This window comes from Lipotes vexillifer, unplaced genomic scaffold (genome assembly GCF_000442215.2).
Source record: "Lipotes vexillifer unplaced genomic scaffold, Lipotes_vexillifer_v1.1 scaffold70, whole genome shotgun sequence".
NCBI lineage: Eukaryota > Metazoa > Chordata > Mammalia > Artiodactyla > Lipotidae > Lipotes > Lipotes vexillifer.
Genome location: NW_006789896.1, coordinates 1,761,075 through 1,776,124, shown reverse-complemented (window position 1 = coordinate 1,776,124; position 15,050 = coordinate 1,761,075). Strand labels below are relative to the sequence as shown.

At 38.2% G+C, this 15,050-nt stretch overlaps 1 protein-coding gene across 1 annotated transcript in view; it reads right to left on the bottom strand.

The window, feature by feature from the left end:
* SF3B3 (splicing factor 3b subunit 3) overlaps positions 1 to 15,050 on the bottom strand; it is a 46,822-nt gene that overhangs the window by 22,613 nt on the left and 9,159 nt on the right. Inside the window, exons 6-10 of the mRNA XM_007462961.1 lie at positions 14,240 to 14,352; positions 11,963 to 12,100; positions 11,089 to 11,192; positions 3,522 to 3,687; positions 1,372 to 1,467 (exon numbers count right to left, since the gene is read on the bottom strand). Of these exons, the coding sequence (XP_007463023.1) occupies positions 1,372 to 1,467; positions 3,522 to 3,687; positions 11,089 to 11,192; positions 11,963 to 12,100; positions 14,240 to 14,352 (617 nt within the window). The remainder of the gene's footprint in view (positions 1 to 1,371; positions 1,468 to 3,521; positions 3,688 to 11,088; positions 11,193 to 11,962; positions 12,101 to 14,239; positions 14,353 to 15,050) is intronic.

The following is a 15,050-nucleotide window of genomic DNA, read 5'->3' as shown; positions in this document are numbered from 1 at the left end:
GGCCCGCGTACCGCAAAAAAAAAAAAAAAGAACTACTGGTCTAAATTGGGTTCAAGTCATCGAAAATTTGGTGACTTGATGAATATTTTGGCAGTCAAAATTTTTTGAATTCTCTGAAACTACAATATTAATAGCTAACATTTATTGAACAGTGACTATATGCCAGAACTTGAGCTAAGTGCTTCATACACATTCTCATTTAATTCACACAACAATCCTTTAAGGCGGGTCCTATAAAGCTCAGTAATAGCTATTAAGTAGTAGAGCCAGAATTCAAAACCAAGGTCATCTTCCCTGTGTTCCAATAAAAATTTCCAAAACCAGGCAGTGGGCCTCTAAGAGCCTGGAGCCTGCTCAACCCCAACCTCTAAGAGCAAAGTGTCAGAAAAAGCTTTATTTTACTCCTAACAAAATCAAGTCCAGTGCACTTGCTAACAGCCATCAACACTAGAACCATGATGAGAAGAGGGTGTGGGATTTGAGATAGTAATTTTGAGTATCCATATTACCTAAAAAGTCCAACAATAAAGGATTCACTGTGGGAGGTGGGAGGGTGGAGGGATGAACTGGGAGATTGGCATTGACCTATATACACTAATATGTATAAAACAGATACACAATAAGAACCTGCCATATAAAAAATAAATTAAATTATATTAAAAAAATAAAGGATTCATTAAATAAATTCTAATCCACCCACTGTGAAAATATATTGCAAAAATATTAAAAATGACATGACAGGGCTTTCCTGGTGGCGCAGTGGTTGAGAGTCTGCCTGGCGATGCAGGGGGACATGGGTTCGTGCCCCGGTCTGGGAAGATCCCACATGCCGCAGAGCGGCTGGGCCTGTGAGCCATGGCCACTAAGCCTGTGCGTCCGGAGCCTGTGCTCCGCAACGGGAGAGGCCACAACAGGGAGAGGCCCGCGTATAACAACAACAAAAAATGACATAAGAGCACACAGTAATCAGGAATGTAAATAAGATACAAAAATATAAACACAATATTAACATAGTTAAAAATATAAGTATCTAAAAGCTACGAAAAAAGACCAACACTAAAAGGAAATGGAGTAAAATGTGCCATGCAGATTTCCTAACCTCCACATAATGGCGACCGAACCTGAAACTAACAGACGATGTTTCTCCCCTTTGATTCCTACTTGCCAAATTTTAAAAATGTGCCTACTGTGCTAACATGTTAAAGGATAAGAAATTTAAACTCTAAATTTTATGGAAATGGGGAGGAAGAAAACATTTTTCTTTCATAGAAACATTAAATATATCTTTGATCTCATCAGAATAAAGCCTTAGGCTGCTTTGTTAATGCTTTCCTCCAAACCCTGCATATAATCTAGAAATTCCAATCTTACCTCAAGTCCATGCCTTAAGACTCTCAGAGATGACCTCGGTCCCCTACCACAGGCCACATATAGCTGTGGAGTGTCTTCATTGGCCAGGTCAGCTATCTGCACAGAGAAAGGGGAAAAAAATGTCTACTTCTGCTACTTTCCCATACCCAACCCTGATTGTTCTCAGGGCGACAAACCACTTTTTAGTTTATTAGACTTAAATATTGCTACTGGCCCTGGGGGCATGGAGTGGAAAAGACCCAATGTTCCAAAAAGCAAACAGTTTGAAGCAGCAAGTTTTACCAACCAAAAAAGCTTGTTCTTTTTTTTTTTTTCTTGCCATGCTGCGTGGCATGTGGGATCTTAGTTCCTTGACCAGGGATCAAACCTGTGCCCCTTGTAGTGGAAGCATGGAGTCTTAACCACTGGACCACCAGGGAAGTCCCACGTGTATCAGTTCTTGAGTTAACAAAATATTTCTTACAATTAGTGAATCTGTTATATAACCTCAAACTGAAATCTCAGCATTTCCTTCCAACCAAAAATATAGACAATAAATTAATTATCGTTACCTGTGATTTTGTCACCAATATTAAAGTTTATAGACATCTCCAAATATTATTTCCCTTATCACTATTTCAAAATTACATTTACTAGATCTGCTGTTAGAACGCACATGACCACAGCTGCCCTATCTACTACAGATGTTCCTATGATGTATCTGATCAATTACGGGGTAACTCTGCACCTGGCTGTTTGCCACCAAATGGGGAAGCCATGTGTTCTTGTACTAGTCACCATAGACATCTAGCTGCTTTCCAGTACAAATATTTGTTGATCAACATGTGGAAAGAAGTTATTTGTATTGTAGTTTTGTCAAACTGTACAATTCAAATGAAAATCCTTGACTGTAAGTCAGTGCATCCTACTGTAACAAGGATGAGCATGTGGGTTGTGAGCGTATACAACCTTCATACTGACTTCTTTAAAAAATTAACTCACCTATTTTAAATGCACTATCCTGTTATTTTAAGCCCATTACAGAAGCACATATACTAATTTTTCACAATTTAAAAAATAATTTGCTCTCTTGGCTATCATACATTTATTACTATATGCATTTAAAAATATTATTCACAGAGGGGATCCAGAAGCCTCACTAGGCTAGTAAAGAGATACATAGCAAAAAATGCTTATAGCCCTGCTACAGATACCTGAACTTCCTATTAATTTTATTCTTGACCTACAAACTATTTACACAATTATCTCCTCAAATTCCAATGAAAGCAGAAAAAAAAAATCAGTAAAAATCCAATTAGGAATTATTCATACTTATTTTCTATTGCCCTCAGGACTAACCCTTTCTCAAAAAGAAAGAACAAAAGCAGTTAACTTCAGAACTGCTAATTTTACCAGGAAGAGTGCCTGAATACTGACTGTGTGTCCCTGGCACAGCGAGCAAAACTCTTCCACTAAAAGTGTAATCATCTAGACAGGGTAGGGTGGTGCCTAACGGTCACTGGAACCCCAGGAATCCAGGATGCAACAGCATGGTAAAATTTCTGCTACACTTGAGTGCCAGTAGTGAGAGACACAATTCCCATCTTCGGCCACCTTGGGTTCCCAAAAAGGTTCTGTTACTGACTGATCCCAGTGTCTCTGGAGTACTTTACGGAGGAAGTGAGTGTTAAAATGAGATACAGATATTCAGACTGTTAAGTGATAAAAGGTCTACTTCAGAATACTGTAAAGGATAGGAGCATATTTACATTAAAAAGAAAAGTATAACACACAAATACTTATAGATGCAGAGAAAATGTCTGGAAGCAATCACAGGAAGCTATTAATGGCACAGCCTCCGTGGAATAGAGGGTTGAAAAGACTGGGGATTGGACTTTTACTTTTTATCTTTTGTACAGTCTGAATTTTTATAAAACATGATTTTTATCATTAAAAAAAATTTTTTTTAAGCCCAAGGATTTATGTAATGGTTTTTAATTACCCAACTACCTTTAGGTGCTTCACCCTTATACTCTGGCAATACCTCAGATATGCTGATGAACCTCTTAAACTAGACCTTAATTTAATTGGAGTTAAAACTTTAAACTCATTCAGATTCAGAAACAGTTGGCTAGCACTGTTCATTATGGAGTGACTGGAAAGACCCTCACCTGGCAAAACAAAATGGGAGAGAGGCTGTCCAACTCATCAACCAGCACAAGGTTTTTGAGTGGTCTTGGCTGAAAAAAGAATGTATCTCCTTCTTCCAGAGGCATGGCAGATGAAAACTCAGGTTCTTCATCATCATCTCCAAGATGTGCAATTTGATATAAGTAACTAAGGAGAAGCAGACTTTAGTTAAAATATTTTCTGACGTACAACATGATAAATATAATTAACACTGCTATATGTTACACATGAAAGTTGTCAAGAGAGTAAATCCTAAGAGTACTCAACACAAGGGAAAAAATTTTTTTCCCTACTTCTTCAATGTTGTACCAAATGAGATGAACTGTGATAATCATTTCATTATGTATGTAAGCCAAATCATTATGCTGCAACACCTCAAAGTTATACAGTGCTATATGTCAATTATATCTCAATAAAACTGGAAGGAAGAAAGCAAATAGCATTTAAAAAATATTTTCTGTCTGAAGATGTTTGCCATCAACATAATGCTCATAAATCACTTTAATATCAAGTCAGCATCTATGGTCTGAGATCTCTGCTTATCTGACTGGGGTTTTCTATTTCTTTAAAAAGAGGGATAAAGAAATTAAGACTACTGAATTCAAACTGGTAGAGTGGCAGGACCTTAGCATCACAGTGGTTAAGAGTACTGGACTTGGCCTTCCCTGGTGGCGCAGTGGTTGAGAGTCCGCCTGCCGATGCAGGGGACACGGGTTCGTGCCCTGGTCCGGGAAGATCCCACATGCCGCGGAGCAGCTGAGCCCGTGAGCCATGGCTAACTGAGCCTGTGCATCCGGAGCCTGTGCTCCGCAACGGGAGAGGTCGCAACAGTGAGAGGCCCGCGTACAGCAAAAAAACAAAAACAAAAAGCGTACTGGACTTCCACTAGAGTACCTGGGTCTGAATCCTAGCTCTGCCGCTTAACTAGCTGCATATTATTACTTAATCTCTCTTTGCCTCAGTTGCCTCATTTATAAAATTGAATGGTACCTTCCTAAATAATTCAATGAGTACTTAGAACACTGCATCGCACCTAGTAAGCATAGTTTTTGTCCAATAAAATGAAATATAGATAAATGAAACCCAAAGAAAATCTATAACCACTTATTTTAACCAGTCACCAGGCCAAATCTAACAAAAAACAAGAATTGGTGATTTCACAAAAGTATGCAGATACTGTAGTATTATTCCTGAAACAAAACATAAACATATCCAGAGACAATAAGCAACAAAATCATCTTGCCCTTCTCCTGTCTGTCCTCTGGGGGTCTGTAAACTGATTCAAACGCAAACCACAAAAATAAAAATAAAAGAGGGAAAGCAATTTGGGAGTAGATAACCTGTAACAATATACCGTCATAAACTGAGTGTGCAATGAGCACACTTTTGGGAAGCAGCTCAATTAAAATAAAATCACAGTGCTAGTCATATTTATTCTTTAAGTCATATACCAAGCCTTCAATACAAAGCACTTTGAACAATCCAGTGTAGCTTTTTAGGAGCAAGATAAAATGATTAAATCGGGGTCTGAAATACATAAGACACTCAATAAATGTTAGCCAAATAAATCTCAGCATATAACCCTTCTGGTAAACTCATCAGATTCTATGCTAAATTACGAAAAAGCAAATAGGGTTATTATCCTTGAATGATTTACAAACACATTGAAAAGAAAGAAAAAGTTAAATAATACAAACTTCTTATTCAGGCAAGATGTCCATATACAGATGATAAAGATCACCCATCAAAGACACTTTCACAGATAACCAAGAGGATGCTGGGTTCACTACCTCCATCACAAGAAAGGTTGCTTCGGCTGAATCTTGATAAAACAGTTTCTGTGATTATAATGTGCTTCAGAGCAGGAACTTTGGAACCAGTTGGTCTGGCTTTGAGTTAGATTTAGCTGTGTGATCAAATTTCTTAAATTCTCTGTGACCCCAGTGCCCTTAGTATAAATGGGTTAACAGCACTGTCTTACAGGGAATGTTATGCATCAATATTTATTTGTAAAGTACTTAAAACATAATAAATGCTATATTAAGTATCTGATTGATAAATAAGTTTGCTTTATGAGTTAACATCCATAGCATGTTTCTGATGCCCCAAATCTCCACTCTTAAGTCTTCCAGATTTCAGGTGCAACAGTAATGGATGATTTCTCACAAGTTCAAACCCATCTCACTCTAACAAGCATTCCACCTGTGCACTGTAGTCTTTCTATTCTCTGCCCTCAGAACATCTATCCCGTTGGGGGCTGCCTGAGCAACAGGATGTACAGGGGACTTGATGCCCCCAGGGGTAACCTTCAACCCAAGAGGGAGAGGAACTGGTGTTGTTAACCCCCAGGTGGGCAATTTTCAAAGGCATTCTGCATGCTTCTCAGCAGGTCTTGACAGAAGCCAGTTTCCAATGTCCACAGCAGGAACCTCAGTAATGGGCCCTTAATACTGGCTTTTCCTATTTTCCCTGCCTCTCCCCACTGATCGCTCACTCTTGCTTCCTGCAATTACCTCCCAGTAATCTAGCCTTGTCTTGGGCTCTGCTTACAGGGGAGCCCAAACTGAAACAATATAAGAAAAACATTTAGAACAGTGCCTGTTACATACAGACAAGTGCTCAACAAATGTACACTATGATTCTTTAGAACAAAAGGAGTCATTGTCTGTATTATTTCTAAAAAGACTTTTAGAAGACTTAACAATTAGAATGTGTAAATCCCAGCAAACACACTATCTGCACAAGGTAATGAGCAAGAATAGAATACCTTATATGTCTGCAGCTACTGACTCCACCCACAGCCTTATCAAGACAGGTTATTATCTAAGTTTTTAATGTCTGCCAATCGGCTAGGTGAAAAAACAAACGCCTCGTGGTTTTCTTTTTCTTTTTTTTGGCCACACCTTGAGGCACGTGGAACTTCCCGGACCAGGGATCAAACCCAAGCCCCCTGCAGTGGAAGGCAGAGTCTTAACCACTGGACCAGCAGGGAAGCCCAACACCTTGTTTTCATTGGCATTCCTTCAATTATGAATTAGCTTGAAAATCTTTTTACATATTACACTTCTAGACCACTAGTATTTCTTTTACTATGAAAGGCATGCTCAAATCCTGCACCCATTTTCCTATTGACTGAACTGCTCATTTTTACTCAATGATTTTTAAGAGCTTGTTAACTCTCCCTCTTGCATGTAGTGAAAAGAAAAAAGATTTCACACACCATTGGTGGGAATGTAAACTGATGTCATCTTTTGAAGTACAATTTGGCATTCCCTATCAAAATTTTATCCCGCATATAAAAATTTAAGCTATGGCTTTATTCAGCTAACATGCAAAGATACACCTACAACGTTCACTATAACACTGTTGTTGTTTTTTTTTTTTGATAGGTAAGAAGTGGATTTATTTAGACAGAAACATACTCCACAGAGTGCGGGCCATCTCAGAAGGTGAGAGAACCTATAGCACTGTTTATAATAGCAGAAGTACAAACACCCTAAATATCCATCAAGAGGGGGTAGAGCCATAAAATATTATGTAGCCATTAAAAATGTCTTCTCTAGGGCTTCCCTGGTGGCGCAGTGGTTGAGAGTCCGCCTGCCGATGCAGGGCATGCAGGTTCGTGCCCCGGTCCAGGAGGATCCCACATGCCGCAGAGCGGCTGGGCCCGTGAGCCATGGCCACTGAACCTGCGCGTCCAGAGCCTGTGCTCCGCAACGGGAGAGGCCACAGCAGTGAGAGGCCCGTGTACCGCAAAAAAAAAAAAAAAAGTCTTCTGATCCGAACAAATCGACTTACGAAATATTGAGACAATATAGAAATTTGAATACTGACTGGCTATTTTATTATATTAAGAAATCACTGAGCTTCCCTGGTGGCGCAGTGGTTAAGAATCTGCCTGCCAATGCAGGGGACACGGGTTCAAGCCCTGGTCCGGGAAGATCCCACATGCTGCGGACCAACTAAGCCCGTGCACCACAACTACTGAGCCTGCACTCTGGAGCCCGCAAGCCACAACTACTGAGGCTGTATGCCACAACCACTGAAGCCTGCACGCCTAGAGCCTGTGCTCCGCAACAAGAGAAGCCACCGCGATGAGAAGCCCGCGCACCACAACGAAGAGTAGCCCCTGCTCGCCGCAACTAGAGAAAGCCCGCACGCAGCAACAAAGACCCAATGCAGCCAAAAATTAATTAATTAATTTTAAAAAGAAATTAATATTATTGGGGGGAGGCATAAATAAAACAAGACTGGCCATGGGCTGGCCTTTGTTGAAGCTGAGTGATGGGCACACGTAAGTTCATTAATTATACTATTCTCTCTTGTTATGTGCCCGTTAGAAAATTTCCATAATAAAAAACAATAATTTTAAGTGAAAAATACAGACTTATTGACACGGAAAGAATTTTAGAATATACTGCGTATTTGAAATAGTAGACTAATAGTTTTTTATAGACTGATGCAGTTCTCTAAAATAAAAGTACATATAAATACAAGAAAGGAAAAACACTGTAAGCAGATACAATGTTAAAACGTAACTATTCTGGAATACTAGGATTATGGGTGATTTTCATTATTTATTTGCTCTTTTATTCATTTTCCAAAACTTTCTTCATTATCAGAATAAAATAAAAATAACAAAAATGGGAGTAGTCAACATTTACTAAATGCTTACAACAAAAAGTACTTATTAGTGTTTGGCATTTGTATGAAACACCCACAAAAACCCTCATACATTAGAAATGTAAAATGGTGCAGCAGCCATAAAAACGTTTAGCAGTTCCACAAGAAGTTAAAAAGAATTACGGTATGACCCAGAAATTCCACTCTTGGGTACATACCCAAAATAATTTAAAACGAAGACTAAAACAGATATTTGCACACCAATGTCCAATGCTGCATTATTCACAATACCAAAAAGGTGGAAAGGACCCAAGTGTCCATCAACAGGTAAATAAACAAAATGTGGTACATACATATATACAATGCATTATTATTCAGAGATAAAAAGAATAAAGTGCTGATACATGCTACTACATATGAACTCTGAAAATATTATGCTAAGTAAAATAAGCCAGACAGAATAAGCACAAATGTTATATGATGCCACTTAGGTTACCAGACGCTGGAGGAAAGGGGAATGGGGAGTTATTCCGTAATGGGTACAGAGTTTCTGTCTGGAGTGATAAAAAAGTTTGGAAAAATGGCAGTAATAGTTATACAACACTGTAAATGTAATTAATGCCACCAAATTGAACATTTAAAAATGGTTAAAATGGGAAATTTTGTTATATATATTTTGCCACAAAAAAGTGGGGGAGAGAAAAGGTGCTAACAAAAAACGAATGTTAAAGATCTGTACGCATTGGTAAAGGAAAATATTTATTATTTACTACTGTATAAAAAAAGCAGGTTACAAAACAATATATAGTGCATAGTTGCAATTCCATAGAAACATTTAAAAATCTACACACACAGGAAGGCTACACACAAAAAATGTTATCTTTGGGTGGAAGGATTACAGAAGACATACTTGCTTACATGAACTTTCCTAACTTTTCTACAATGAAAATTCCTTGTTAAAAAAACTAAAAAATTAGAAATGGATGAAAATAGTCATAACAATAGGCTAAATGAAAAATGCATCAAAAGAGGTATATAAACTGGGAAAAGGAGTAATAAAATGACAGTTGGAATAAAGTCAATGAGGAAGAGTAAAAGGCATGTTAAAGAAAGGGAGAACTGGAGACAAGGCAAAATTGGAATAGAACTGCAGAATTCTAGACAACACCTTCATTTTCATTACGAAGAAATAGCATTAGGTAAGTGATCTGCACACACTTTACCACATACTGGCAAAACCTGAACTAGAAAGCAAGACCATGGCGGCTTATCTCATAAGCAATTTGGAGTCTTCAATACTGGTCTTAAATTCAAGGCTAGGGTTCAGACTTAAGCCATTTGTCAATGAAAAGCCATCAGAGACTATAACACGGGATGGGGAAATGACTTCATCAGGGTGTGTCTTGTCTGCTTAATGAGATGACTCTATAAAGGCCGAGTTTTACAGGAAAGACAATGAACTGCAATAAGCAAACTAGGGAACTAGTTCAAACTAACACCAAAAAAAAAAGGGATACAGAAGTAAAAACAACTTGGCATTCAACTGAAAGTTGTAGAGGACAGCAAAATCGAGACTTTATACTCAAGTTGCTGGAACTGCCCCATCAGATATTAACAGAAATACTGAGAATGGCAATAGCCAAGACATGGAAACCAACTAAATGTCCATTGACAGAAAAATGGTTAAAGAAGATATGCTACATATATACAATGGACTATTACTCCAACATTAAAAGGAATGAAACTGTGCAATTTGCAGGGATGTGGATAGACCTAGAAACTGTCATACAGAGTGATGTCAGAGAGAGAAAAATATCGCATAATATCACTTATATGTGGAATCTAGAAAAATGAAACAGATGAACTTATTTGTACAGCAGAAATAGACACAAACGTAGAGAACGGACATATGGATACTGGGGGGAAGGGAGGCAGGATGAACTGGGGGGTTGGGATTGACATATATACACTACTACGTATAAAATAGATAATTAATGAGAACCTGTAGAGCACAGGGAACTCTACTCAGTGCTCTGTGGTGACCTAAATGGGAAGGAAATCCAAAAAAGAGGGGATATATGTATATGTATAGCTAAGTAACTTTGCTGTACAGCAGAAACTAACACAACATTGTAAAGCAACTATACTCCAATAAAAACTTAAAAAAAAAAGAACAAAGTAATGCCATTTGCAGCAACATGGATGCAACTAGAGATTATCATACTAAGTGAAGTCAGTGAGAAGGAGAAAGACAAATACCATACGACATCACTTACATGTGGAATCTAAAATATTACACAAATGAACCTATCTATGAAATAGAAACAGAATCACAGACAGAGAACAGACTGGTGGTTGCTAAGGGGGAGGGGTTGGGGGAGGAATGGATTAGGAGGTTGGGGTTAGCATATGTAGGCTTTTATATACAGAATCGATAAACAAGGTCCTACTGCATAGCACACAGAACTATACTCAACATGCTATGATAAACCATAATGGAAAAGAATATTAAAAAAAAGAATGTAAAAAAAAAAAAAGTGAGGTTGGAAGGGCTGGTGATGTGGCTGGGAAGCTATGGGTTCTGATGAGCTTCAACTTAAGATTCATACAAGTGAAGTGTCTGTGGAACATATATTTAATACTAAGTAGTTCAATAGATATTTATTCAATGAAATGTCCAGCAAAAAGCTTAGGAGAGATCACTTTTAAAGCTTGTTTTTTTGCAGCTACCTACAGGTATTGATTGAAGCCACTAAAGTAGAGGAAGTCACCAAGAGAAAGATATAGAAGGGGAAAGAGAGCAAAACTTGTTCTGAAGAAACTAAAACATTCTTGGGAAAAGCTCCACAGCCTTGAAACTACATCTCCCTTCTGCCAACTTTTATAGTAACCAGGGTGAAATCAGGTAATAAAAGGATTACTCACTGGTTTCCAAATTCTGATGCTACGAAAAGGAAGCCTGTTTTAAGCACACACATGGCAGCAGCAACAGGCACAGTATCAAAATACTTGAGCCGGATCTCAGTAACCTGGAGTGGAAAGAGAAAAAGATACTAGTGCATAGGCAAGTGAAGCCACGCCACAGAAAACAGCCCAGTATTATAAGATAGTATAATAAGCAAAGTAGCAAATAAAATACTGTCCTTCATATCCAAACCAGCGGTCAGCAAACTACAACCCTCAGGCTAGCCACGGTGCTTACAGCTGCTTTTGTGCCACAATGGCAGAGCTAAGTAGTTGAGGCAGGGACCACATGGCCCACAAAAGCCAAAAATGTTCACTACCTGGCCTAAAAAAACTTGCCACCTCCTGAGCTCAACAGGTATCTAAGAAATCGCCTGGTGTTTAGCACTCCTCCATGGGATGAAAAAAGTAACAGATCGTGTATATTACCAGTTTTCAGTAGACATGGAGAGCTTTCTCTTGTTATTCACTAGAAACGGCATTACCCATTCTCACATTATATGGGATCAGACCAAAAATCTGTTAACCGGAGGGAGAAAACCTACATTCATGTACCAGTTCCAAACTTTAAAAGCTTTAACACCTTAGGCAATCACTTGTTAAGGCACTGTTTCCATTTTTTTAACTTGTAAATTATCCTTTCTATCTCAGAGAGTAGTTGTAATGAACAAATGGTTTATAAAACCACTCTGTAAACCTTAAATGCACATATCAGTTTTTAAAATAAGGTTACTTAATTAAAATTAGGATGAAACTTTAGAAAGTTTCATTAACTAGACTAACCACAACAAATAGTTTTTTTTCATTTTTTTCCCTCCCTCCATGGTCTACTTACCATATCTTCATCTGTCTCCAAAGTGATCTTAAAGATATCTCCCTGCTCAGTTTGGGCCAAAAAGAAGAACATTGACTTGGTCTTATGGGTGGCAGAGCAGACAAAAATCATTCCTCTTTCAGGATCATCCAGGTCATTCTAGCAAAGTCAAATACACAACCAACATCTTGGAAATGAGTACTCCTTTTCTGGAATTCAACACTTTACCGACAAGGATCATATGGGCCATCCAAGGCCTAGAGGCATCTGGAGCCTCTCCATGCAAGCTCTGACCCAGAGCAGCCTGCCAGTCACAGGACTAAAACACAATAACCAAAAATTCTTGTCTACTGTAAATACATAATAAAGCTTACGTCTAAAAAAAAAAAAGCCACAATTCCACTCTACACCCTAATCAGATCAATAAGGCAAGAACTACCTCCAGAGAAAAATGTCAGAGAAGAGACATGAAATTTAAAGAATCATCATTTCAGGCTGTGAATAAAAGACTGTTACATGTTCATGACAATAACATCCAAAGCATCATCAGCAGCCCTTATTTCCAAAGGGCATTCCCCCTTGGCTGGACTTTGGTTTTCTTTTTTAATGTTTCCAACATTTTGTATTTCTCTGAGAGTAAGTTCAAGGGCAAAACATGTTTTATACTTCTTTGCAGCCCCAAAGCCAAGTACAGCACCTAGCAGTCAGGTCAACTAAACGGATCAACTAAACAGAATCACTTATCACTCCTTACCAAGAATTTAACTTGCTAATCTTACCAGATATTCTAAAATTGATGGAATCTTACTCAGATACAATGTACTAGATAAACTAAGTCCTAAAAGATTTAACCTCAGCACCTATAAATTAATATTAAAAAGATAAACAATGTGCAGTGAGAGGAGAAATTGAGACATCAAATAAGATTACCCATGTGCTGTTGATAACTGCTGAAGCTGGGTACACAGAAGTTCATTATATACACAATCATCCCTTGATATCTGCAGGGGAATGGTTCAAGGAGCCGCCAGATACCAAAATCCACGGATGCTCAAATCCCTTATATAAAATGGGGCAGTACAAGGAATAGTCAGCCCTCCATATCCATTCATGAGAACCCTGCAGATATGGAGGCCCAATTGTATACTTAACGATTTCCACAGTAAACTTAAAATTAAAAGCAATAAAACCACCATTTTCAACCACCAGTGTAGTAACTGATTGAGAGGAAAACCACTGTGTGAGAAGATTTGGGGGAAAAGAGTATTTACACAGTCTCAAAGTTCACTAGTTTCCACACCAATTACAAAAAGGAAAAGGTACCTTTACAACAAAGAGAAGTAGCAGGTGATCAACTTAGCATTACCAATAATGAATCAAATCAGCATTATGTGCCCCTAATGTAATGTAATGAGAAATATATATCAGCACCTAAGTAATAATTCTATCAAAAATATAACATGGACGTTAACATGAGGAAAAAGACTATGGGACAAACTATAAGAAAACTAACCCAGACTCTCAAAAAAAATGTCAGTATCATAAAAAAAAAAAACAAAGGTGAGAGAAAATATTCTAAATTAAAGGAGACTAAAGGTAGATATAAGGGAACTTGGGGAGACAATGAGAGAACTGTACGTAAGATAACTGTATTACTCAAAATGGTAAATTTCTTGGGCACAATATTGATAGTGTAGGAAAATTTCTTCCTTCTTAGGAGCTACGTCTTAGGAAATTCTTGCAGTGTCATACAACCTATCTTCAAATGGTTTTGCCTAAAAAAATTTGTAGATACATAAGAAAGAAAAGGCAAATGTAGCAAAGCAGTATTAATTGGGGAATCTAAGTGAAAGGTATACAGGAATTCACCATTCTCTCCTTTTAGATTTTTCTGTATGTTGGAATGGGGTGGGAAAGAATGAAACACAATTTATCTCCAATGAATATACCTGGATTCTTCAAACTAGAAACTTTCAGGAATTTCAAAATGATAATCTCCATAGGTTCTTCGAGAATGAAAACTGTGCTGGTTTTTTTTTTAACTGAAGTACAATTGACTTACAGTATTATGCTAGTTTCAGGTGTACAACATAGAATTGTGTTGACTTTTAAATCCCTTTCTCAAAGATTTTGTTTTGCTTTTGTTAAGGTATTTTACTGGCTTTATTAAAAACAACATTTACAAAGAAACTAAAACTTGATTAACAGATAAATTAAGAGACCACACTGTAATTACAAAAATTAAGTTCATTTCACAAACACAAATATATTTTCTCTTATGGCAAACAAAGACCTTACCCGTCTCCTGGGAATTGGACAGCGGATATCTGGTTGGTCACCAAAGTTCTTATAGGTGATGTAGTTTTCAGAGCAAATTAGCACTCCACTTGGACCATCTGACCCCCCTGGAACTGTCCAGAGAAAATGAAACTCAGCAATGATTTGACATAACCACGAATTACAATTTAGCCTTCAATTCCTTCCCTTCTTCAGCACAACTTGAAGGTACAGTGTGCCTGAAGGTGATAAACATTCAGTGTATCTTTTCCATGATAGTTATGCTAGACAAGGATAGGGCACCATTTGGGGAATCTCAGCCTGTCCAGATCTCTGATAATGCATCTAAATGTTTAGCTCCAAGCCCAGAACTCAGTTCTTACGTTCAGACCTATAATCCAACTGCCTACTGGACACTCTCACATGGATATTCCATAGCAGCTTAAAAATGAACGTATTCATAAACAAGTGCAGAGTTCCTTCCCAAACCACCTCCTGGGTTCTCCACCTTAAAGAACACTGTCGTCGCCAACAGACCAAACCAAAAACAAGGATGCCATCCTTCAATTCTCCCCTCTCCCACAGCCCTATTGATTCTACCTCCTTAGCAGTCCTCATGCTGCGAATCTCTCTTAGTTTAGTGAAACAACTTCCTGACAAATCTCCTGGCTTATTATCTTCCATTCCATTACCAAAATGAAAGCATGTGATCTTTTAAACACGTTCACCTTTAAACATGTCATTATTTTCCTGCTTAAAAATCCCTCAGGGCTTCCCTGGTGGTTGAGAGTCCGCCTGCCGATGCAGGGGACACGGGTTCGTGCCCCAGTCC